The sequence below is a fragment of the Acinonyx jubatus genome, chromosome B1 (assembly GCF_027475565.1).
Source record: "Acinonyx jubatus isolate Ajub_Pintada_27869175 chromosome B1, VMU_Ajub_asm_v1.0, whole genome shotgun sequence".
In the NCBI taxonomy this organism is placed as follows: domain Eukaryota; kingdom Metazoa; phylum Chordata; class Mammalia; order Carnivora; family Felidae; genus Acinonyx; species Acinonyx jubatus.
Window position 1 is genome coordinate 6,826,380 of NC_069382.1, and position 27,868 is coordinate 6,854,247.

At 39.1% G+C, this 27,868-nt stretch overlaps 1 protein-coding gene across 3 annotated transcripts in view; it reads right to left on the reverse strand.

The window, feature by feature from the left end:
- The window catches only part of GPM6A (glycoprotein M6A), a 351,365-nt gene that overhangs the window by 21,492 nt on the left and 302,005 nt on the right, over window positions 1-27,868 (reverse strand). For all 3 annotated transcript variants that reach the window (XM_027077032.2, XM_027077030.2, XM_027077031.1), the window contains 2 exons: window positions 23,570-23,762; window positions 4,171-4,327 (listed from right to left, as the gene is read on the reverse strand). In XM_027077032.2, the coding sequence (XP_026932833.1) occupies window positions 4,171-4,327; window positions 23,570-23,762 (350 nt within the window). The remainder of the gene's footprint in view (window positions 1-4,170; window positions 4,328-23,569; window positions 23,763-27,868) is intronic.

The window sequence follows — 27,868 nt, forward strand, 5'->3', positions numbered from 1 at the left end:
CCTACCTACTGTGTGACATTCTGGAAGAGGTCAATCTATTGAGACAGTAAAAAGATCAGTGGTTGCCAGGGGTTAGAAGAGAGGAGGGGTGAACATGTGGAGCACAGAGGAGTTTTAGGGCAGAGAGACTACTCTGTATGATGCTGTAATAGTGGGTACGTGTCATTTGTCCAAACCCCTTGAATGTGCACCATGGGTAAAGTAATGTAAACTATGACTTTAGGTTCATTGGCCGTGGCAAAGGTACCAACCACTCTGGTGCAGGATTTTCATAGTGATGGAGGCCAGACATACGTGCGGGCAGGAGGTATACAGGGAATCTCTGTTTCCACTCAATTTTGCTGTGAACCTAAAACTGCTCTAAAAAATAATTTCTCCTTTTTTAAAGCTTTAATTTCTTTTTATCTATGTGTGTGTGTGTGTGTGTGTGTGTGTGTGTGTGAGAGAGAGAGAGAGAGAGACTGTGAGTGGGGGAGGGAGGCAGAGGGACAGGGAGAATCTTAAGCAGGCTTTCCGCCCAGTGTGCATCCCGATGTGGGGCTCAGTCTCACGACCGTGAGTTCACGAACTCTCTCTCTTTCTCAAAATAAATAAATAAACATTAAAAAAAAGAATTCTATTACTTCAAAACTGTTGGGCTTAAAAATCTTAAGTGTCGGAACAAACACAGACAAATTACAAGATCCACACTGATGTCACAACAGTAATGGGAAATTTTTAGAAATAAGAAAGCTTAATGATGTCACAGCACATACCCTCAGATTTCAAAATGTGAGACACTGAATGCCTCCCCAATTGCAAGTGAATAAAGAGATTTTTTGGTTTAATATTTAACGGCGAAGACACTCAAAAAAAGTAAGTATGAGTTCGTGTTTAACGTATCGAATAACACCTGTTGACTTGTACTCAACTTGGTGCCATTTAATATTTAATTTATTTACTTTAATTTTTCTTAATGTTTATTTATTTTGAAGGAGAGAGACAGTGTGAGCGGGTAGGGGCAGAGAGAGAGAGAGAGACAGAATCTGAAGCAGGCTCCAGGCTCTGAGCTGTCAGCACAGAACCCGACGTGATACTCGAACCCACAAACTGTAACATCATGACCTGAGCCAAAGTCGGACGTTTAACTGACTGAGCCACCCAGGCGCCCCAATATTTAATTTAAATAAATACTGTTCCTTAAAGTATTTTAATAACTGTTCACCTGATGTCATAATACAAAGGTTAAAACTGTGCTTTTACATTTAGTGTGCTGCACATTCAGGGTTTTGAATGACAGCACCTAAAGTTCTGAAATGGATTTCAACTGGTTTTGATACGCAGGCGAGGAAATTTATAATGCAGATCAACTTCTGCTTTCAAGAGCATCCACTGAGAAAAGAGAGTATTGATCAGCATCCTCTATTCAGTGATATAATGCTGCTTTAAAATTAACTTCATCTGTGGGGCGCCTGGGTGGCTCAGTCGGTTGAGCGTCCGACTTCAGCTCAGGTCATGATCTCACGGTCTGTGAGTTCGAGCCCCGCATCGGGCTCTGTGCTGACAGCTCGGAGCCTGGAGTCTGCTTCAGATTCTGTGTCTCCCTCTCTCTCTGCCCCTCCCCTGCTCAGGCTCTGTCTCTCTCTCTGTCAAAAATAAATAAACATTAAAAAAAATTAATTTCATTTGTGCTGATGTCAGTTCAGTTTGTAGCCATTTTACTTTCTATACAACATAGAGAAACAGGACAGAATGACAAGTTTCTTTTAGTCTGTCTTCTGGAAGCTTTTCACTTAATATGGTTGCTGCAAAAAAACTATTTCACCTTTCAGTATTACTCAGTATTTCAAGAAATGCATGGGTGTAGCATCAATAGGACATTTTTAAAGTGAAGGAAGATACCATGGGCTCACAGGTGAACTCACAGAACACAGAGTGGACTGTAAGGTACCATCTACCTACAAATGGGGGGAAAAACAGAGTGGAAATAGGAAACAAAGGAAAAGGGTAGCAGGAGAAGGTGACTGAATCCCCACCCCCATTCACTCTGACCACAAGCCCCGAGGGACCAGCAAGGTGGGTAGAGAGGGTATCAGGTCCTGCGGCACCACAGCCCCCACCTGCTTCCGGGCAGTGCGGCTGTGCCCCTGGGTGTGGGGACAGACCTCTGCAGGTGCACAAGGATACAGCTCCGGCTCTTGCCGAGTTCTGCTCCTTCCCAGGTTGGGGGTGCACCCACCTCCAGGTGAGTGGGGTGTCTTAGGGGGCCAACTCCCTGCGTCCCCTCTGGAGGAGCCCACGCAGCTTCTGGTCTTTTGGGCGGGACCGATGAACACTACTGTTACTATTATAGAAGAAAAGGTGGCTCGTGTTTTCGCTTTAAAAATTCTCATTTGAAATCTCTTTGGGCCGTGTGAAAGGTCAGCAGATCATTATTAACCGTACAGAGATAGCAGTTTTTTCTGTGATCTTTTACTTCTGCATACGACCCGAGGAAGTGATTTTACAATTCTCAACGAAACAGCATAATCAACTGCACCCTTCCTGGCAAAAGGTTGCTCCCCGATGGTGAAAACGTGTCTAGAGATACTGGTTTTCTCGATTATTTCACTAGTGCTTTAGCATCATGGAGTCTCTGGGCTGGAACGAGCAGAAGGGATGATCTACTGTCTTCATTCTGTAACTGAGTCAGGTGTGAGCTCAAGGAGTCATGTGACTCGCTAAGGCCCACAGGTAGTGTTGTGATGATTCCCGATGGTAGGAAACAGCCTATCACGAACTGAAATCACTATACTCTATCGGCGGAACATGAATCTCAAATCGCAACTTGCTTTCTTCATAGAGACAGGTATCTTTGCTTAGGGATCACTGACAAGTAGCCCAGAGAATAGTCATATTTTATTTTTGAAATCAACCAAAGACCTTTAACTTAACTACCTCCAGATGTGTAATTTGATATTACTGATCCTAAAAACTTCTTTCAATAAGCGTCATTCCAAAGAAATGAGCCTTACAAGAAATGATTCCAGGGCAAGTTACGAACACCCACAACACGGGCAACCTTTCTGCAGATGATTATCACTGCTGACACTGAACAGCATGACAGAACTTGCTACAAGCTGGTAAAACAATAACATAGGTTTGGTGATGAACAGGTATTTTCAAACTTTTCTGTGAGATTGATATAAGTTATATCATTCCTTTTTAGAGACCTCTTATTTAATATGAAGCATATGCTGCAACCACACAGATGTTCCTATACGACACCGGAAATATAAGAAAAACATGTTTCTTATGTTTTTCAGCCAATAATAGAAGTTCCAACATTTCTTTATAGGAGAATTATTCCGCATAAATGCTCAAAAGTACTTGCAACTACATTACTCAATTTTTAAACCACTCTTGTGCTTTAACAGATCTACATGCATTGTTTGCCTTGCTGTAGTTCTAGACTATAAGTTTGATTTACCAGTAAATATCATTATCAGTAAAGATTAAAAATAGTACAATAGTAATAGCACAATTTAAAAAAGTTTTTTTTTAATGTTTATTTACTTTTGAGAGACAGAGACACAGAGCATGAGCAGGGGAGGGGCAGAGAGAGAGGGAGACACAGAATCCCAAGCAGGCTCCAGGCTCTGAGCTGTCAGCACAGAGCCTGACGTGGGGCTCGAACTCACGAACCGTGAGATGTGACCTGAGCCAAAGTTGGACGCTTGACCAACTGAGCCACCCAGGTGCCCCAGTAATAGTACGATATTTACCTTATGTCATATCAAACAGAAATTACATAATACAGTTCCCCCAAATTTACAGTAAAACACAGAACCATATATTTAAGGAGGAAAGACACACATACTGTCCATAAATGCAGATGGATTTTTTTCTGCTTTTCTAAATATCGTATGGGAATCCCAAAGCCCTTTGGAAAAAAAAAATCATAAATCAACCTACCGTTTTGCTGCCTCTAAAACAAAAACTAGTTGTGTTGCCTATGATTTGAGAATTTGCAGCTGAATTTTCACGTGGAATAATCTTAACTGAGAAAATAATATTTTTAAAATCGTAGATCGCCATCGCAGGGAGGGAACGTGACTGTGTTAAAAAAAAATACTTTAATTCTCGGCAGATGAATACAAACACCTGTGTGCTATTGAAAGAAACCCACGTGAACACAGACACACAACGTACCCAGGCGCTCACACATCTGCCGCAAGTGGTGATTTTGAAATCCCCATAGAGGTCTTTGATGGCGCCGGTGGTGAAGAAGCCTTCCACCATGAGCAGGATGCCGTACACAAAGAACGCAGCTGCAATGCCATAGATCACGTACTTGAAGATGTCAATCCTGGGGGAGAAGAGACAAAGGCGTTTATTTCAGCAACTCTTCATGCCTGATTGGTGGCAATTGATTCTCCTATGCTCATGGCTCCCTTGGAATGACAGCGATAGCGTATTTACGCCCATGATGGAGGCTGGATTTAAACACATTTTTGCTTTATATGCCTAATATCTGTATATACGTTTTGTTCTGCCCCTTCTAGTATCTGCTGATAGGGCTCTTTGTCTTTGTTTACCCCTCTTCCCTTCCTGCCTCCCCTTCCCTGGTTCATGCCGAGGTAGTCTTGGAAAAGCAGTGAGTCACGCGGCTAGAGGGATTTGCTGAAATTCCTTTGACAAGTAGGATAATCATCGTATAATTTCTCCAATTACGACAAAATGTCAGATATAAAGATTTATGTATATACTACTGAGTTTTGAAAACATATCAAAAGAGAAAGAAAGCTTCATGGTTAATGACGAATCCATTTTTTTTTTCAATATATGAAATTTATTGTCAAATTTGGTTTCCATACAACACCCAGTGCTCATCCCAACAGGTGCCCTCCTCAATACCCATCACCCACCCTCCCCTCCCTCCCACCCCCCATCAACCCTCAGTTTGTTCTCAGTAGACGAATCCATTTTTGATAACATGACCACCTCGTGATTTTTTTTATGATAGTCAATGGTCACTGTGTTTTATTTCATGCTTACTGTAAACAATGACGAGTATTTTCTGCTGATAATAATGCCAATAATGAAAAAATTATGTTTTTAAAGAAACGTTATAATTTTGAAAAACCAAGCCTTTTTTAGGCAGAATCACTAATGGATTTAGAATTCAGACACAGAACTGAGCCTTAGCTCAGTTATGGCATAAATACCACACAGAATGGGCAGGTAGTCTTTCCTTTCTCACAGGTCAGTGCCCATGTATTTAAAGGTGGGGAGACACATGTATTGTCTATAAATTGTAAATGGATGTTTCTGTTATTCTAGATATTGTATGGGAACCCCAAAGCCCTTTGGAAAGAAAAACCATAACTTATCTATTTTGCTGCTTCTAGAAACAAAACTACTGTGTAGCCATGGTATGTGGAGAGGTATACATGTTAGCTAACATTCTGTTTTTTGTAGTGTTGATATCCTTTTGTACGAAAATTGCTCTTTCTTTCACATCGTCGTTTGTTTTTTCTCTTTTCTCTTATTATTGGAGTATGAATGGAGTAGACAGGGTGGAGACAAATGATGAGGACTGTTTACAAGAGGACAAATGAGGGATTAGAAGGCTTGATCATGGTGATGGAGATTTAGGAATTCCTGATGCTATGACAATATTATTTTTAATTGCATGCATGTAATAGCATTCACTGTACCAGGGCAATTGTTTAATGACTGATCTTCCCCTGTCTGAAAATCTAAACACTGCACAATTTTACTTATTAGGGGCAATGCAGCAGACGATGTGAACTTGTGAGCTCACCAGGCATGCGAAAGAATCTGAGGATTTCGACTGATCAGACTTTGAAGAGTTTGGTTTAATGGGCTTCTCCATAAAATTTTCAAGTTAAAATGACATACTTTAAAATATATTTAAGTTTTTGTTTAGAAAGGATTTCAAATTTACAAAAGTGGAGGAACACGAATAATATGAAGAAAAACTGTACATCCTTTATCTATTTGATAATACTTTACCTCATTTATTGTTCTCTTGTGTTTCTCTCTGGATAATTACACCTGAACATAGAGAAATTCTCCACCATATTGTTATTGACTTCAGGAAATCTAACACTGATAGAATACTCGTGTCAAATCTATTACTGTATTCCAGTTTTACCAACTGGACAGACCCACGGATGAACTTTATGGCATCTTCTCCCCCAATATGCGACCCAGTCTAGGGATACGTACTGCATTTATTTGCCACGTCTCTTTACTCTCTTTGAACCAGGAACACTCCCACAGATTCTTTGTCTTTATGACATTGGCGCAGGTGAGTACAATCCCACTCCCTCCTCATTAGATAGAATGTTCTTCATTTTTGAATTTGATGATGTTTCCTTATGACTAGATTCAGATTACTCATTCTTGGCTAGAATATGATAAAGGTGATACTCTGTGCCTCTGCCCCTCCGTAGTGATACTAATTTGCATCATCTAGTCAAGGTGACGTCTGATTTCTGTGCTGTGTAATTACTACTGCTTCCCTTGTAACTAATAAGTGATCTGTAAAGAGCCACTGGCGGACCATGCAAACACCCTGCTCCTCATCAAAACTTCCTGCCAGTGTTAGCAGCCACCGATGGGTGGATCTTGACTAATCCAATCTTCCCACTGTGTTAACAAAACGCTCATTTTCTACCAGTAGCCCTCATTCATATTTACCAGTTGGCACTGGATATTCCAGTGTAAGCAAGAGCCCTCCCGTCTCCCCTTTTTACTTATTTGTTTTTGTCTATTTGTCTATTAATGATATGGACTAATGATGTCTGCTTCTTTCTCCTGAAGTTTATAAGGCACTACTATACTTAATTTTGGTGCTCAAACTGTTCTCGACTTGGCCAATGGGTGCCCCCAAAGCTGGCTCCTATATCTGTGTGACATTTGGCCATCACTTTTTGTAAAGTATTCCTTATCTTCTCACACAGCAAGAGGACCCAGCTCATTTGGTTTATATCTTCCTCAAGCCCCAATTAGGAATCCCTTTGCCAAGCCCTGGTTCTTTATTTTAATGTTTATTTTATTTTATTGAGATAGAAAGAGAGGCAGAGAGAGGGGAAGAGAGAATCCCAAGCAGGTTCAGTGTTGTCAGTGCAGAGCCCGACGTGGGGCTCAATCTCATGAACTGTGGGATCATGAGCTGAGCCAAAACCAAGAGTTGGTCCCTTAACCAACTGAGCCGCCCAGATGCCCCAGGCCCTGGTTCTTTTAATTAGTAGTATTGGAGATCAAGATGTGGGTAGTATGTGTTCTCACTGCTGCTGTGGTGTCTGTAGTTATTTATACACCTAGACATTCATATATGCATGTACATAAACATGTTACATCCCTATGCACATACATGTACATGTGCACATGTCTGCATATCACACACATGTATTTTAGAAATCTCAAATTCAGAGTGATATTTCCAAATCCAATCGATTTCCACAGGGTTCTTGGTTGCCTTCCTCCAGTCTATGTTGTATGTCCTCCTTCCTTAATGAGAATCCTGATTCCCAAGAATACACATGTATTCTTTTGTTCAATTTGTAATAAGCCTAAAGTTATTTCAACATTATTTCATCCAAAGTATTATAAAAATAAAACCTACTTAAAAAGACGTCAGGGGGCGCCTGGGTGGCTCAGTCAGTTAAGCACCAACGTTGGCCCAGGTCAGGATCTTGCGGTTCATGGGTTCGAGCCCTGCATTGGGCTCTGTGCTGAGACCTCAGAGCCTGGAACCTACTTCGGATTCTGTGTCTCCCTCTCTCTGCCCCTCCCCTGCTCATGCTCTGTCTCTCTCAAAAATAAATAAACAATAACAAATTTTAAAATGAAGAATTTAGGATGTTTGCAATTCCCCTTGCCCTCCGCCTAACACTGAGAGTATACAAATACTGTGTTTCTAAATTACTTAGGTAAGTGAATTCTTTTTTCTTCCCTTCTTTGTGGTTATGGTATTCATTTGAAATGCAGTGGGGGTCTATTTGTTTTAGTTTGTTTCAGTTTTAGGTCCCCCTTCCATCCATATTGACTTAATTTCATTTTTGAACATGTAAAACGTTATCATGCTTCTAAGAGTCAAATCTGTATAAAAACATACACCCAGAGAAGTGTCATGACCTTCCCTATGCCTTCCAACCTGTTCCTTGTTCATTCTTCCTTCTAATCCTTCTGTTTTTTTTTAATGTAAAGGCAAGTGTGAATGTACATATTCCTGTTTTCCCTTCTTTTTTACATGGGAGGGAGCATATACATAGGCTCCTTTGCACTTAGCTTTGACCAATCAATAATATCCTCTAAAATTACTCCATTTCAGTTCACAGCAATATTCCTCATTATTTTGCATGTACTCCTAGTATAATATATATACATATATTATTTATTCACCAGTATTCTATGCTTGCACGTTTAGATAGTTACCAATATTTTGCAATCACAAACAATACCGCAATGAACAATCTTGTAGAAATGTATTAAAATAGTTGATAGTATATCCTTAGGGTAGAAGGATTGATCAGTTGAAAAGGGAAGGTGTGTAGCTTGGTTAGAAACTGCCAGATTCCTCCCTGTAAGGGCTGTGCCATTTCTGTATCCCAACCAGCAATGTATGAGAATCTGTTTCTGCACAACCTCAACCAAAGAGTGTATCGTCAAGCTTCTGAACTTTTGCTAAGCTGATGGGTGATAACTGGTATTGTAGTCTTCCTTTATTTATCTTAGTAAGAGTGAAATTGATCACCTTTTTATATGATCATGGGCAATATTTATCTTTTTGTGAACCATTATGTGTTTTGCTCACGTCCTATATTCACCTCAATTTTTTAAATACATTTGCTTAGTAGAGCTATTTGACTTTTACCTATAATACACGTTGCTAAATTTTCTCCTACTTTGCCATCTGTCTTTTGACACTGCTTATGGCATTTTGCCATAAAACTTAAAAAAACTTTGATGTTGTCAAAGTTATCTGTCTTCTTTTTCATTACACTGGGATTTTTGTCATAATACCCAAGCTATCGAGGAATTCACCCATGTTCTTTTCCAGTGTGTGTATCATTCCGTTTTAGTACATTTAGACTTTCCGATCAATTTGGTGTTTATATTTTGGGAAGTGTAAGAATTGGACCTAATTTTATCTTTTTCAAAACGGCTGTCTATAACACCTTGGAAATTCTCAGACGTGGATGCTTCTCTGGGGGGTGGGGAGGCTAGCAGCACCCATATTTTATAGCTTTATGTTAGTTTCAATATCAGAGAGTGCAGCAGTATCATTAATTGTATCCAATGTTATATAATGGCATTATTATAACAAGTCGTCTTCTGGAGACACACACTGGAGGATTTGGGGGTGACATGATATGACATCAGGGATTTGCCTGATAAAACTCCAGATATTTACGTATCCCTTACGAAGTTAAGAAAGTCAAGAGTACAAGGAATCAAAAGTAAAAAAAAAAAAAAAAGAGAGAGAGAGAAAAGGCTGTCTGGTTGTCCCAACATCATTAAGAACACCATTGAAAGGGATTAAGAGTACACTTATCGTGATGCATCCTGAGTACAGATTACAGAATTGTTGAATCACTATGTTGCACACCTGAAACGAATATAACACTGTATAGCTTAATAATACTGGAATTAAAAAAAGAGACCACCTTTGCTCTACTGATTTGAGGACTCTCTCCATCATGCACTTGTCTTCTGGATCTAAATGTTTCTATTTCTCTGCTTTCCTTTCCATTCCATTTAGGGGCTTTGATTATGTTTTAATATCTGGTAGGGTTAGATCCCCTCATGGATCTTCTTCAGTGATTTCCTAGCTGATCTTGTGTTTTTCTTCCACATGAATTTTAGGGTCGACTTGTCTAGCTCCACAAAGAAAAAAAAACTCACTGGAATTTTATTATGGTGCATTGAGTCTATACACTAATTTTGAGAGCACTAACATGTTCGTGATCCTATCCAAGAACACGGGGTACCTTTTCATTTGTTAAAGTCTACTTTTCCATCTTTCAGGAATGTTTTATAGTTTGATTCCTGTATGTTTTGAGCCTTTCCTATTACATTTATTATTTAATTTTTGGTGGTCACTGTAAAGCAAATTTTCCTCTACCAGTACATCTAATAGGTTATTATCTGTCTCTACAAATGCTATTAATTTTCACATGTAAATTTCATATCCTACTTCATTGCTAAATTCTATTACCTGAATTCGTTTTATCACTGATTCTCTCAAATTTTTCACATACACCATCATGTCATCTGCAAATGACATGAAACAGAGGTAGTTTTCTTGTTTTCCAATTCTTACCTTCCTGATTATTTTTCCTAATCTGAGCTGACAAATACATCCAGAACATGTTAAACAGAAAGAGTTCATCCTTGCTTTCTTTGTTCCTGACTTTAGTAGGAAGGAGTAATATTTGGGGTTTAGAGTTATGGCATATATATCGATATATGTATCAATATATATATCATATATCAATATATATCAATATATCAATATATGATATATATATATATCATATATATATGAAAATATCCATCTATACTTATATCTTGAGTTTATTAGGAAACGTAGCAATTCAGAAAACTTACAGATTGGAACAAAAACAGTCAGCAACAGATTGTGTGTGTGTGTGTGTGTGTGTGTGTGTGTGTGTTTATTTTAGGTCTTATGGAAATGGGCTCTAGTCCCTATCTTAACCTAGAATGATGCTTTTCTTTTGGCTTCTATATAGTCTTTTTTAAATTTTTAAAAAATTAAAAAAATTTCTTTTAAATTTATTATTGACAGAGATAGAGAGAGAGAGAGAGAGAGAGAGAGACAGAGCATGGGGGGGGGGGAGGGAGGGGCAGAGAGGGAGACACAGAATCCAAAGCAGACTCTGGGCTCTGAGCTGTCAGCACAGAGCCCAACGCAGGGCTCGAACTCACAACCCATGAGATCATGAGCTGAGCCGAAGTCGGACACCCAACCGACTTAGCCACCCGGGCGTCCCTGGCTCCTATATATTCTAATGTCCCAAGTTGCTGCTTATGCTTGCCTGTGTTCCTCTCACAGCAAAAAGGAGGTGATCACAAGTGTCTCGAGAAAGAACTATACAGTCATATTTACTGTGCTCACGTATTGCCAGACATTTCTAATATATTCATACTTAGAAAAAGCTTTTACAGGTAGCAACTTATTTCAAGAGCATAAAACAGTGTTGGTGACTGTGGTAGGTTAAAAAAAAAATGCTTCCCTCCAAATATATTCACTTCCTAACCCCTGAAACATCTGAATATTACCTTATATGGCAAAGAGTGAATTTTACCTTCTGTGGTGCACATGGTGATAAGTTAAAGATCTTGAGAGAAGCTTATCCTGGAATATGCAGGTGGCCCCTCAAGGCAATCACAGGTATCTTTTATTTATTTATTTCTTGCATTAAAAAAAATTTTTTTAATGTTTATTTATTTTTGAGACAGAAACAGAGCATGAGTGGGGAGGGGCAGAGAGCGAGTGAGACACAGAATCTGAAGCAGGCTCCAGGCTCTGAGCTGTCAGCATACAGCCCAACACGGGGCTTGAACGCACCAACCGTGAGATCGTGACCTGAGCCGAAGTCGGCCGCTTAACCAACTGAGCCTCCCAGGCGTCCCAATCACAGGTATCTTTATGAGAGATGGGGCACGGGGAGTTTTGAGAGAGACATTTGCAAGAGGAGACACTATTCAGATGGAGGCAGAGACTGGGCCTCAGATCAAGGAGCGCCTGCACCAGGACCCGGAAGAGGCAGGGAACAGAACCCCCACTAGGGACAGAGTGCCCTTCTGCCGACACCTTGGCTTCAGACCTCTGGTCTCCCCAGCCGTGAGAAAATAAGGCTGGTGGTTTTAAGCCACCGAGTTTGTTATGGCGGACCCAAGACACTCATGCAGTTACTCTATTTCTTTATTTCTTCAGTATTTCTCTCACTCTAAGGATGGTTTTAAACTAATTTGGACACTGTCTAATGCACTTGTATGTTACAGTCTATAGAATAGAGTAGTTTGACGGTCATGCAGACAAGTTGCTGGTGCATAAATAGCAGCTCTTTTTTGAAGTTTGAAAATGGTTGTTTTTAAAAAAGTAGAAAAATGGCTGCTTCCTCCTAAGCACCTAAAACCAGTGAATTACTGAGTAGGAGGTGAGTGGCTTTTCCAGCTCAGTTATATATATATATATCCTATTCAACTTCAGTCAAAAAAAAAAAATCAGCAATTTTAGAGACTACTTGAAGCTGCTTAGGAACCTTCACAGTTGTGGAGAATATTCATATTTTGTTAGTTTTTATTGAGGCAAAAAACATATAACGTGTGCTCTACCCCATTGACCAATGAAGTGTGTAACACAGAATTAACTATAAGCACAGTGTCTAGAACTCGCTCATTCTGCGTAACCGAAAGTCTAAACCCCAGTGAACTCGTTCTCGTTCTCCCTGGCCCTTGGCCAACACCATGCTACTTTCTGCTTCTAGGAGTTTGACTTAAATTATTTCACCAATGTTTTATAGTTTTCAGCATTTTATATGCTGAAATATTTCACCTCCTTGCTAAGGTTTATCACTAATATTTTATTCTTGATTCTATCGTAAATGAGATGGTATCAATATGAATTCAAGGCCTCTTCAATTTCCTAAAACTTGTGTGACCTAACATGGGATCAATCCTGGATGATGTTTGATGAGCACTCAAGAAGAATGTGTATTCTGCTGTTGGGTGGAATGTTCTAGATAAGTCTATTAGGCCCATGTGTTCTATAGTGTTGCTCAAGTCCTCTATTTGTTACTAACCTTCTGTCTGGTTGTTCTATCCAGTATAGAAAGTAGAATACTGAATTCTCCTACCATGATTGTGATGCTATCTAGTTCCTCTTCACATCTGTCAATATTTGCCTTATATATTTGGGTGCTTGGATGTTGTGTACATATATATTCCTGGTGAACTGACATAGTAATCATTATAAAATGTCCTTATTTGTCTTTTTTTTTTTCTTTCTTTCTTTCTTTCTCTCTCTCTCTCTTTCTTTCTTTCTTTTCTTCCTTCCTTCCTTCCTTCCTTCCTTCCTTCCTTCCTTCCTTCCTTCCTCCCTCCCTCCCTCCCTCCCTCCCTCCCTCTCTTCCCTCCCTCCCTCCCTCCCTCCCTTCCTTCCTTCCTTCCTTCCTAGAGAGAGGGAGCAAGAGAGCAGGGAGGGGCAGATGGAGACGGAGACAGAATCTATGCTCAGATCTCATGACTGTGAGATCATGACCTGAGCTGAAATCAAAAGTCGGATGCTTAACTGACTGAGCCACCCAGGTGCGCCTTTCTTGTCTCAAAATTTTGATAGGTTTTGAAGTTTATTTTGATTGATGTAAGAATGGCCATTCCTCCTTTATTTTCGTTATCATTTACATGGAATATCTTTTTTCATGCTTTACGTTTAGCCTGTGTCTGTAAATCTAGAGCAATTCTCTTTCAGATCACATATATTTGGATCTTGCTTATTATCCATTTAGTCACTCGATGTCTTTGGACCGAGGAGTTTAATCTATTTATCTTTAAAGCTATTATTGACAGCGAATGACTTACTATTGCCATTTTAAATTGTTTTCTATCTGTTGTGTAACTTGTTATCTTTCTTTTCCTCTTTTCCATCTCATTGATTTTTTGTAGTGACATGTTGTGATTCCTTTCTTAATTTCTTTTGTATAACTTTTATGGATATTTTCTTTGAGGTTACCATGTTTCTTACATAAAATATTTTATAGTTAACAATCTATTTTAAGCTAATAACAACATAACTTCTATCACAAATAAATAACCTAAATTTACTTTTCTTCCCTCCACACTTTATGTTTATTGACATCATGAGTGACACCTTTTAATATTATGTATCCATTAACACACTTTTATAGTTTACAGTTTTTTTTATACCTTTGTCTTTTAACTTCTATGCCAGAATTAAAAGTGATTTACATGGGGCACCTAGGTAGCTCAGTCCATTAAGCATCCAACTTTGGCTCAGGTCATGATCCAGCGGTTCGTGAGTTCGAGCCCGAGTCAGGCTCTGTGTTGACAGCTCTGAGCCTGGAGCCTGCTTTGGATTCTGTGTCTCCCTCTTTCTCTCTCTCTCTGCCCCTCCCCGGCTTGCACTCACTTTCTCTCTCTCTCTCTCTCTCAAAAATAAGTAATAAAAAAATTTTTTTAAGTGATTTACATAGCAGCATTACGGTATTCCAGTATTCTGTATTTGTCTATACATTTACCTTTACCAAGTGAGCTTTATACTTTTGTAGGCTTTTTTGGTTGCCTTTTAGCCAAATTATTTCAATTTGGAGGGCTCCCTTTAGAATTTCTTGTAAGGTAAGGCCAATGGTGAGAACACTCTCAGCTTTTGTTTATCTGGGAAATTTTGAAATTTCTCCTTCCTTTGTGAAGGATAATTTTGGCAGACACAGTATTCTTGGCTGGCAGTTTCCTTCTTTCAGTAATTCAAATATATCACTCCACTCCTGCGAGGTGAGAGAGCCTCCCACCTCCAGACCCTTAACTCACCCACAATTTCAAGTCTGTTTTGCACATAAAACGATAGTCTCAGGTTCCAGGGATGAGATTCTGGATCTTTGGGGGCCGTTATGTAGCCTGCCGCAAGCTATGTACCTGATCGACATTTCTAGACACTCAAATATTCTTACATGAAGTTTTCTTCAAACAATCTGAAGAAGGACATTTGCTAGAAGGACATTCATTTCAAAATGTTAAATTATCCAAACATTTAAATTCTGATATACCTGACATCATCTGACTGGCCTGAATCCCTCTTTCCCTCAAAAGTACTTGCAATGTATGAACTTAACAAAGAACTTGAAATATGATATTAGAAAAATTAAATTAAATGAGTTTTCTGTCAATGATATCTCAACAAAATGCGTTAATTACCCCTCTAATCATGAAGTCACTGATTGTGTCCATAGTAGGATGAAATGACAGAGACTATAAGAAAACTCACCTTTATTTCACTACTCTCGCTTTCCAAAGCAACAATCTATATTATCCTACTTCTTAAAGAATTCCTGAAAGTACTTAACCTCCTTTCTAAATGCAAACTTCAAAATTTGATAATGTTTCTAGAAACAACTGTCCTATGGATTTAAAAGCAATATATATTCTTTGTAGAGAAGAATAAAATTAAAACCAGAAAATCAGATAGATTATTCACTTCTGATCCTCCCAGAGTTTTTTCCCCATAGAAACTACAATTAATTACAAAAGTTATGATGATTATATACTCCCTTACAAGCTTCATTTTTGGTCAATATACTCTGAAAACATTATCTAATTTATCTAATATTTTTTAAAGATTATGGCCCATTCTATCATTGGAAGGTATCATGATATATTTTACCAATGCTCTACTTTTGGTGAATGGCAGGAAGAATAATAGCCCCCCAAAGATGTTTGTATCTAATCTCCAGAACCTGCAAATAGGTTACCTTGGTCAATGAGACTCGGCAAATGCGGTTAAATTAATGATTTGAGATTTAGAAGTGATCCTGCCTTAAGTGGGTGGGCCCAATATAATCGCAGGGGTACCAGTAAGAGAAAGGACGATGCAGAAGAGTCAGAGTCAGATTCAGAGAGAGATCTGAGAATGCGATAGTGCTGGCTTCAAAGAGGGAAGGGGGTCACGAGCCAAGGAATGCAGGTGGCCTCTGGAAGCTGGAAGAAGTAAAAATACAGATTCTCCCCTAGAGCCTCCAGATGGAGCACAATCCTGCCAATACCTTGATTTCAGCCCATTTCAATAAACGCAGTAAGACCAATTCCGACTTCCCAGAACTGGGAAGAAAAAAAAAATACCCTCAAAACAATAAATGTGTGCTTTTTTAATTCACTAAGTTTGTTGTAATTTGTTAGAGCAGCAATAGGAAGCTAAGGCATCACTATTACAAATAGCATGATAATAACGATCATTTTAGATGAATCTTTGTAAAGGATGTATTGTCAACATGGTATCCAGAAGGTCTGAAGCAAACTAAAAATGTATCGGTAACAAGTAAGACGACTTATTCTCTGTTTCCCAATACCAGGTATTATTATTTAATTTTTCTGATAATTTGACAGTAAAAACAATGGTATCATTTAAATTAATTTTCTTAGTTCAGTAGTGTGGATGAACATATATTTACACGCTATTAACCATTTGTATTCTTCGATGAAATATGTTTTCATATTTTGCTAGAATATGTATCCTTTCGTTGTTGAATTAATTCTGCCTTTATTAAAATTAGGACCTCTTCTCATGTAAGTGGTAAAAATCTTTCTCAGTTCCGTGTATCTTTTACTTTTTTAAAGTACTTCAATGAGTAGAATTTAATATATATGATATAAAATCCATATATATTTTCTTTTGTGATCTCTTCTATTTCTTAGATACTTTTCTATTTCTTAGATACTTTTTGTCCCATAATAAATGAAATCTTAATCTATTTTTCTTCTGACTGCTACAAAATAGTTTATTTTTAAATTTTAACTTTCAGTTCATCTGGAAGTTTTTTGGTAAAAATGTGACTAGGGACATAATTTTATATATACATATAACTACTTACATACACTTAATTCTTTTTTTCCCCTCTCTTTTCTGGCCCATTTGATATATTTTTTATGCCTGTGCCAATACTCTTATAGTATTAATTATTGTAGCTTCTCCATTCCCTCTGTTTCTTAACCTGAAATCAATTCAAGTACTAAGTATCCATTCTTGGATTCCTATCTGTGCAGTCTGATACGGAAGGCACTTTGCTCACATACCTTTCCCATGTCAGTGTCCAGGGAAAATAAATTTATCTTGTTCTACACTGGGTCCTTAAGGATTAGCACAGCGATTAGCAAATAGTATGACCCACTATTTTTGGCTGAATGAGTGAATTCATTTTAAAACCAATCAGACAAAAGATTAGCTTGAAAAATGATATTTGCATATTTGAAAACAAAAGCACAGAAATAAAATAAATGCAATAAGTTGTAAATATATGTATATATTTAAATATATGTAAATATATTTCCGTACTTGCTATATAACCCAATTTGCAAAACAGGCAGAAACACTCAGCTGTTCTGGAATAAAAGACTAAGGTTTAGCAAGTGAGTTACAGGTTGTAAGCATGTCAGAACTGGAAGTTCATTACCAGCTTTGTCTGAATACTTCATTGACAGGCAAATCAGTGCATTCCAAGGCAGACCAAGTACTCTTTGGAAAACTCTTGACTTTTGAAAAATTCTTTATACTGAGTCAAAAAACTATTTCCTTATAAACTGAAATTCATTGATCTAAATCTCTCTCTGAACCACAAAGCAAGTTTTCCTCTACCAGATAACCTTTCAATTTGTATTTGAATGAAATCATCATATTCTTATCTGTAAACATTTTTTTCTAAAGTTGCTGTTTCCCTGGATGTTAAAAAAGAGAACAGGGGCGCCTGGGTGGCTCAGTTGGCTGGGCGTCCAACTTCACTCAGGTCATGATCTTGCAGTACATGGGTTTGAGCCCCGCGTCGGGCTCTGTGCTGACAGCTCAGAGCCTGGAGCCTGCTTCGGATTCTGTGTCTCTCTCTCTGCCCCTCACCCGCTCACACTCTGTCTCTGTCTCTCAAACATAAATAAACATTTAAAAATTAAAAAAAAAAAGAGAGAGAACAGAAATTAGATCTTTGAATTCTAATCGAGTCTGAAGCCTACTCCGGTGCTTACCTTGGTTGGAATATCTACTCTAGTCAAACAGTCCACCACTAGGGGGTATTGTGTGCAGGGACAGACTTTAGGAAGTGTGACAGTGGCCATCATCATGATTGTAACAGCAGCAGTGTCAGCAGTATGTTCATAAACAGGTGTGTAGCCTTAATAGGTGCTAGTCCTGTTAGAATTGTTTTAAAATATCAACTCATTTTATCCACATACCAACCTTAGGAAGTTGGCAGCGTTAGTTAAGTCCCTTTCACTGATGAGGGACTGAGGCAGACAGGTTAAACTTGTCCAAGGTAAGAGAACTAGAAAGGGGCAGGGGTGCCTGGATGGCTCAGCTGGTTAAGCATCTGACTCTTGGAACCGACTCCTAGTTTTGGCTCAGATCGTGATCTCACATTCATGGGATTGAGCCCTGCATACATCTCCTCACTGATGGTATGGTGCCTGTTTGGGTGTCTCTCTCTCTGTCTCTGTCTCTCTCTCTCCCTCTCTCTATGCCCCTTCCCTGCTCCTGCTCTCTCTCTCTCTCCGTCTCTCCAAATAAATAAACTGAAAAAAAAAACCCCAACAATATAAAGGGGCAGATACCACATGAAACTAACCCAGTGAGTTTGACCCCAGAACCCGGGCTCTTATATTCGCCACACTCTGTTGTCTCTCCATCTAACATCTTCATGGTTTACATACTGGGTTTCATCGTTGATGTTTTATATTAACGAAGTGGGTTTTTTCTTTTTCTTTTTCTGACACTTATTTGAGGACTACCACCAGTCTGGCTGAAATACTGCCTAAGGAGATCCCCTCTGGTCACTGTACCAGAAGTAAGGAATTGAGTATGGTTTTTCTAACATAAGTTCTAGATGAGACTGAAATTATTTTTGAATCTCCAATTCAATAATCAATATCTCCAACTCAACAATCTCCTATCAGTACTAATTTGTCTGGTCTTCAAAACGCTTGTAAGTAGAAGACTCCAGCAATTTGGTTTGACTGTCAATCCCCCAGGTCAGACGGGTACACTGCTGTGATTTCTGTCAGCCTATGAAATCTGGTTTTGTCTTGCCATGAGTTCCTACTTTCTTTTCCCTTCTCATTCCCATCCATTAAGTGACTGAAAACTGTTTTCTACATCATTTAGTTCCAAGAAAGAAACATGTAAACTATAAGCAGACTTAAAGATTTACATACATAGGAAGTTGAGAGCAAATCCAATATATCTATTTTATCTGAGCTTACTGTCTGCTTTTGTTTTAGGCAAACAAAGATTCTTTTTTTTTTTTTTTTTTAGAGAGAGAGAGAGTGCACGAATGGAGGACAGAGGCAGAAGGAGAGAGGGAGGGAGAAAAAGTGGAGGCTTGGCGGGGGGGGGGGGGAGAGAGAGAGAGGGAGGGGGAGAGAGAGAGAGAGAGAGAGAGAGAGAGAGAGAGAGAGAGAATATCTTAAGCAGGCTCTACACTCGGCCCAGAGCTTGACACGGGGCTCAATCCCACAGCCCTGGGATCATGACCTGAGCTGAAATCAAAAGTTGGATGCTTAACCAACTGAGCCACCAAGGTGCCCCAAGATTAATTTTTATGTGTGCATTAAATATCAAAGAATTCATTATCTAGTAACCTCAGTTTTTGACACCTTAGCTTCAAGTCACAGTAATAAAACTTTGAACACAAAACACATTCACTTTGGAAATCAATGGTACCAGATCCTAGACCCTCTCCATCATTTATCAAAACCCAAATATCATCCCTGTCTAATAAGTTACAAGAGGGTGTATTTGTGAATAAGACTGTCTTTAGCTCAGTCCTCCAGAGAGTTACTGAAAAAGCCAAATCACTTAGCAAAATTAGTGGTTTGGATATTTGAGATCTAATTTTCTAATCAGTTTCCACGTTGCACTGTCCTCTATGAATCTGTCCTGCAGAAGTGAAATGCTTACCCCACTTTCTTGCTCACTCACCAAATGAAACTGATGGAACACAGAACACCTTACCAAGTGGCTCTCAGGTGAGGAAGTCTGAATCACGGATCAGAAAATGATCTCTTGGTCATACAGCAGAAAGTGATAGAGTGGTGGACCGGTTCCCCATGTTGAGGGGCCTTAAAACGCTATGCCAAACTAAAAAAAAGTTATAGTCAGAGGATAAGACTATCTATCCCCTAAGGGAAGCAGTGGGCTAGGCCACACACTCATCGTCACAACACTTTGGAGCCAACAAATAATCACGGACTTAGCAAGGATGAGAAGTTCCTCAGAAACCAAGTTGATGAGGAGGGACAGAGCGATACTTAAAAACAGATCAACAGGTCACCAAATCTTTGAGCAATTCCCTCTCCTCTCTCTCCCTGGGGGTCTCCCCTTCCAAATGGAGTAGGACAAAATGATTTGATGGGTGACATCAGCTGAGGATCGAGGAGCCGCGTGTCAATCGCCTTCCCCTGTTGAAGGCTGGCACTGCTGGGAATTTCGAGTCCCAAACACAGACTGCGTGACCGCGGAGATTACTCCTTTATTGGTTTTTAATATTTATAAACTTGTTTATTATTTACATGCAAACTTATTTATGAGAAGTCATAAATGCCACACAGATGATTAGTGAAATGCAATACAGCAGTCATCTTTCAGAGCTCCTGACCTACATGTTTCTTTCTGTAGACTTGGAGATACTGACCATATTGAGATGTGTGTGTGTGTGTGTGTGTGTGTGTGTGTGTGTGTGTTTAAGAGAAAGAAAACAGTGAAGAGACAGAGGCAGAGAAGCTAAGAGAAAGAATGGAGTAATCCTCAGATCCCGAGGACCATAGGAGAAAAAGTGGAGGCTTGGGCAATTGGTTTTATCTTTGAGTTCACACATCCAGTAAACAGGCTTCTTTCCCTTTATAAGTAAATGAGATAGGAGTGCCTAATTTGGCTGAACCAAGCATGTGAAGTAGGGGGAAAAAATAGACTCTCTGTAAATGACTAAAGTTGGCCAACAAGGGTTTTCTTCACATTCTCTTCCAAACTTACCTTAGCTTATTTCCAAGCAAACTATGCTGCCCACTAAACACATCTCTCATCCACCTCTATTCTGGATTTTCTTATTTTACATCCTCTGTTTCTTCCTCACTTTATCTATTCCTCTGATATCCCTGTAAGGCAGCATCCCATAGGGTAATCCCTACTGGCTCTAAACCTGCATTTAAAATCTTTATCAGTTGGCACTAATGGTACCTAAGAAGTTTATGATGCATATCTTCCCTCTGTTTTTCCAAGCTGTTTGCAGACAGGGAGAGAGTCAGAATTCGTTTGGTAGCTTCAGAAGGCCTTGTATAAAGAATTTTAGTTATTTGAAATATAAAAATAGAGATAAGGTGAGCACTTGCCTTTATTCCAATCAAAATGGCGTCCTTCCCATTCCAAAAATGCATTATTCATTTCAATTAATTTCCAATGAAACAGAGCAAAGGTAAAAGTACCAAATTAAGCAGACGATCTCTGCTTTCTCTTCTGAACTCCCACATATACTCTTCCTTCAGAGCAATAGAAGTCTGTGATATATGAAAGTCTGCTGTCTAAATGTCAAATAGATGTCTTGACAAATGGTTCCTGATGTCCACGATCGCCTCCTGTCACTTATTAGGCTCATGATTTCTTACAAACTTCTATTCTGTATCTAAGGTTAGCAATTTGGATGTAGCCTAAATATAGAGAATCTGTAGATTTTAAGGACATCTGTGGTAGCTTAAAATAATGCACAGTGAAAACATATTTTGTCCAGTGTAGGCTGAGATAAAACTAAAAAGAAAATGTCAGTTTTATCACATGAAAATATATCCTTGCCATCATCTTCTTAAGGATCTCTGCAGGCTATCCTGCAATAATCCAAAGCATTTTCAGATAATTCAATCATATTCCAAATGACGAATAAACTTACAAGGGTCGATTCATGCTATATAGCTAATGTAATGGAAATTGATAAACTGTCTACTAAGGGCTTAAAGAGTTTAATTTTAATGGATCATTACTATTTTTCAAAACTAATTTGTAAAATGAAATTACATTTGTAAACATTAGGAAAGTGATATAAAGTCCTTTGTCATTTTTAGTTTATGATTTTTAAAATTTGCTATGAATTCTTCATTTCAATAAGTCAGTGACATTGATTGAGCTCTAAATTGATACTTCAGAGTCAGGGAAATTAACTCCTTTCTCCTCTTAACAACTATATTGGGGGGAGGTGCTCAGTCTCACACACCTGCTTTGTCATATTTCTTATTTTATGGCCAATCTTTCCCAAATTTTAAGTGACATTATATTTGAGAGAAGCATAAATATTTCCAATAAATACTCCTTTTCCTAAAAATTTAGCTGTACACTATGTCCAAGGGTACATGCTTTCCACTTTGCAAAGTAGGAAATTCTTTCTCTATAACGTGGTGGAAATGTGTGCCGTTTTTTACCTTTTCATTTATATAGAAATCAGCAATTTTAATTAATAAAATAACAAGTATAATGTACAGCCAATATTTTATTCAAGATATTCTGTCTGTAGCTGATAGATTATAAAATTTTTTAGCAATAGGGTATATTTTCTGATATTGGAGTTGGAGAAAAGTTGTCTTCTACCTAGAAAGTTGTCCAGGTTGACTGAGCGTTGTCTTAGATTAGGGTCTTAGAATGAATTATACCAGGTCAGTAGGAACTGGCTCTGGGTAAATAAGAAATGTCATTAACCTTTTTGATGGAATTCTAAGAGTAAAAAGCAAAGTCACTCTCACCAGCCGTATTAATTACTAAGATCTGTGACTCTAAACCCGTCTTACTCCAGAAAAAGTATATATAAATTAAGCGGATTTGAATTCACTCTGAATGACAAAATAAAGCAACATGAAAAATATTGTAATTGCACAGTATCAAGAAGCATGAAATCCATGCAAGAGGTTGGAGGGGAACAGATGCTATGCTGGCTAGTGCAATAGAAAGTCTACTATCAGCTGGTATTACAAAATACAGCATAAAAACAAGTTATTTTCTTTTTGTGGGCATTGTATCACTCAATAAATGAGCGGACTTGGGAATTTATTTGGAACTAAATTCAATCCTCAACACTCGTTCTCTGTGATATTCAGCAACAAGGGACTGCAACTTAAACAGCAAACTCTTTTACTTCTAGACCATGTGTGAGTTACTTTTTAAAAAATATTAAAATTCAGTGATCCCGGGATTCTGCATTTTATGAGTCAAACGTACATCTTAAGTATAACTCACGGCTGTAGCAAAAAGGTGCTCAATATTTCTTATGATTTGTCATTAACCGAAGTTAATAAGAACCACTCCCAAAGATTAATTAGGAAGTCCACATCACTTCTGTGAGGCAGGAAAGAAAGACAGGATTACACCCAGAGCTGAATGGGTGTGTTTCGACGGTGAGAGAACCCGCAGAATTCTGCTAACTGACTAGACTTAGCAGCAGTGTCTATGTTCACACCTGGCTCTGTTCTTTATCCTCTGTTCTCTTCTATTAGAACAGCTTCTGCTCAAATGAGAAGAGCCAAAGAAAGGCAAGCATTCCGCTTAATGGTGACTGAATTTTGGATAAAACTTGACAGTCAAATTGAAACACAAATCAAGTCCAGATTCAGCTGGCTTCCAACCTTCTGCTATGTGTCCTGTATTCATGGTAAAGGTCAAAGGTATCTCATCTCAGGTGTATAACCCAAGGGTATTTATTTCTTCACCTATAACTTTGCCTCACTGGACTTTAGACCCCTGTTTATTCAACACGCAGCAATGCGAACACATACTGTCAACGTAAGAAGCAATAGGAGGGTGACTCACATGGTAAAGACGTCAAGTGTATCTCCAGCAGTTCTTGCCATCTCAAAGTAGGTTTGCAGGATGTTGACAGTTCCAGAGAGCGCTTCATGACCACAGCCACAGAAGAGGGCAACCCCAGCGTAGAGCAGGATGGTGGCAATCAGAGAGGCATAGGGAATGCCTCCCAGGCATTTAATACAGCACTCAAAACACCCTGCAGAAGACCGACGGGAAAATGTTAGAAATTTATATTTTTTCTTCATCTAATTAAAAAAAAAGTCAGCATTCTGGGAATGTATATTTGCATTTAAAGATGACATCAGGTCAACACGCACATCCAGTCCTAGGCTGCCTTGGGGGCTATAAAAATCAGGTTTCTTAATTATATGCCCATCCTCCACAAATAAGAGAATATTTACTTCCATTGTTCTATCCCCTAGACCAACAGATGCCCTTCCTTCCCAACTCAGACTTCCCACAATCTTCACAACGTGCATACATATCATTCTACCTTCACTTATTGCTGTCAGTTTCACATGCTTGAGTTTTTATTTCAATGACATTTACTCTAAGGAACTCCCTGTAGCTGTGTTTTTAAAATAGTGAGTCAAAACCTATTCAATGTGAACCTAATTTAGTGAACTTCAACCAGAAATTTTGAGAAGTTTGAGAGAATAGACTAGACTATCTGAGAACACTGCATGTAGCAAGGCAAATTATATTAGAATCTTTTGAGTTAAGAGAGTAGTGTACGTTAGCTTTGTAGTGACTCAAATTCAGAACCCAGTTCTTGGCTGTGGTGCATGACTGAAAGCAACAAGAAAAATACGGGCACAGGAGAAAAGAGACGAGGACGGGTAAAATCTTGACTCTATCACTTTATGTTTTTCAGTAGGTTTATTCTTTTCATTTCATCATTTGTAAAAGGGTGACAGAATTTCCCTCAAATCATTCTTTTTAAAAAAATTTTTTTTAACGTTTATTTATTTTTGAGACAGAGAGAGACAGAGCATGAACGGGGGAGACTCAGAAAGAGGGAGACACAGAATCTGAAACAGGCTCCAGGATCTGAGCTGTCAGCACAGAGCCCGACGCGGGGCTCGAACTCGCGGACCGCGAGATCATGACCTGAGCCAAAGTCGGCTGCTTAACCGACTGAGCCACCCAGGTGCCCCTCCCTCAAATCATTCTTGTGAGCATTAAGTAGGTAATCACACTACTGGGTATTTACTCAAAGGATATGAAAACACTAATTCAAGAAGATATCTATGCACCCCTGTGTTTGTAGCAGTATTTATTTACAACAGCCAAATTACAGAAGCAGCCCAAGTGTCCATCGACAGATGAACGGTTAAAGAAGACATGGTGTGGATATGTATATACATGTGTGTGTGTGTGTGTGTGTGTGTGTGTGTGTGTGTGTGTAATGAAATATTATTCAGCCATAAAAAAGAATGAAATCTTGCCATTTGCAATGACATGGATGGAGCCAGAGTGTATTACGCTAAGCAATATAAGACAATCAGAGAAAGACACATACCGTGTCTTGATTTCATTCATATGTGGAATGTAAGAAATAAAACAAATGGGCACACCCAGCTGGCTCAGTGAGGAAAGCGTACGACTCTTGATCTCAGGGTGATGAATTTTAGCCCCGCATTGGGTGTAGAGTTTACTTAAAAATAAAATCTTAGAAACAGAAGCAAACGAACAAAGGGAAAAAAGGAGACAAACCAAAAAACAGACTCTTTACTATAGAGAACAGATGGTTACCAGAGGGGAGGTGGGTGGGGGGGATGGGTAAAGTAGGTGATGGGGATTAAACAGTACACTTAACTTGGGAGCACTGAGTAACGTACAGAGTTGTTCAAGCACCCCATTGTACACCCGAAACTAATACAACATTGTAGGTTAAGTACATTGGAATTAAAATGAAATACAATTTAGAAGTGAGCTAATAAAAAATAAAGTAAGAGTGCGTCAATACATAAAATAGTGCATGACAAACAGTAGCTACTCAATAAATATCGTATCTACCATTGCTAGACACACCTTTAACTATATTGAGATGAACTATGATTGTGTTGTAACGTGGTTTTCAAAAACACGTTGACTACAGTAATCACTTCTGTTTTTTAAAGCTTTGTCACGTTAGTCTTTTGAAAGATAACTTTTTTTTTAAGACATCAGGCTGTTAGTATCAAAAATAACTGTGAGAATTTGCTAGGTATCTTCTAAGAGATTAACTAGAATGCCTAAGTGTGTATGTTTTGCAATAAGACATATTGATGAGGTATTTTGCACCAGTTGCTGGTGAGAAAGGAAACACAAAGGGCTGCCAGGCCCAGAGCAACTCCTACGATGATCTCAGTTTCCCCTCCATCTACCTGTGTCCCTCCCTCCCCCTACACCCATTCCAGAGATTTCCTCCTACTCTTCTCCTTTTGGAAATTCTTGATCCAATCTCCTTTTGTAATGCCGAAGCCTCTCAAAAACTCTCCATATAACTGACTCTTCCTTTCTGCAGAAGCAAATAAAAAATGAGATTGGAAAATGGACTGTTATTTATTGTACTTAAGTCATAGGAAGATCTGTGTGCACCTTATCTAGAATGCATATGTGTTTATAGTAGCATATGATTCATGCAATAATTGTAAGCTTCCTGTGTGAAGTAACTCTACATTTAGAGAGTGGTCTAGACGGCTAATTTGAACACTGATCATTGGAACTGGCCTTCTTGAGAGAATTATGACTCACCTCTTCTGCCCCAGAGGCAAATAAAAAGAAATCAGAACACCTCTGCACTTTCAAAGCAATTGTTATTACAGAAAATCATTTCCTAAACCTTATTCCCCCGACACACACACACACACACACACATACACACACACACACACGTGCGTGCGCACACACAGAATGTGGGGAAGCAGAAAACGGTAGAACAGCTTGACACTTCATACGATGGGAAGCGATTTCACTAGCAGATGGATGAGACCAGAGTGTGTAGCCTCTGAATGTCACTGAACGCAGTCTTGAGTGGAGATTAACAGGAGAGCAGAAAAATCTTTGAACTACTCTCTGTCTCTCCATGTTGTAAAATTTTCACCTTATTGATTATGTAAAGATAAAGGAAAACAAGAAACAAAATCAGTACCAACCCAAAGAGGAGTTACCCCTTATCTTGGGAAGTGCCCCAAACACTCCCATGATTTCAAACCCCATTGTGATTTCTCCCTACTACTGTTCTTGAAGAATTTGATATAGGTATGTGGGCTTTCCTCTGCAGTCAGAGCTGTCAAAATCAGATTAATGTAATGTAGTCAACAAAACCCTTCGGAATAGAAGTCTAAAGAGAAAGAAAGAGTCCGAACATCAAATTCACAGATAGGAATTATCTTTGCTGGGTCCTCCTAAAGCTTTTAACAAAGCAAAAATAAAATCAGAATGAGGTCCAGGGTCAAATGAAGAGGTAAGCCTATAGACGGTCACTAAAATGCCACTGACGACTTCTGATTAATTTTGTTCATCTGAATTTTAATTCAGAGTCAGTTTCTACTTCTTTTACATTTTCTCAGTTGTGGTTTAGCAGTTACCAGTTACCTAGACTGTATACGTTCAGGAGGTGGGGGGGGGGGTTGTTAGTGTCACGGTCTATAGGATTAATTACAGCTTTAACTGAGCAGTGCCTTCTAAATTTCGACAAACATGAGAAAAATTTCAATACTGCGTTAAACCCAAATTGACGACCCTGAGTTCAATGGCATTTCTGAATGAGTTTAAGGTCTCCAAATCGAACAGATTTTTTTTTTTCCCTCCCTGTTGAAATGCGGCCATTTAAATCCTTCACAATTCCATCATCCCTACTGACAAATCCAGGTTTCTCTGAACCTTCCTCACTGCCACGTTAGGTTCGCTTCCTTCAATTTAAGCCCCAATCCTCTGCAAGAGTTTTACTCAAAATAAGAAACAGTAAGAATCTTATCATGCACATTTTGCACTTGGGATGGTCTAGATCCTAACTGCCCCCGCCCTGCCACCAGGCCCGAGTTGCCTGTTGGATTTAAAAGAAGACTCTCAGAACTCCCGTCGGGGGAAGCGGAGCATCACTTCAGCCTTCTCTCCAGCTGCCAGAATCCCACAGAGCTGCTGGCAGGAGAGCATCTCTCCACCCACAGTGAGAAGGAGCCTTGGCAGAGCAGCAGAATCACCATGGCAACCGTGCTCTGGAGCCCGGGACGTGCTCCCAACAATCATCCTTTAAGGCTGAGGCTTCCGCTGCCTCCCACCTCCACGTTTTCACTGCCCCTCAAACGAGAAATC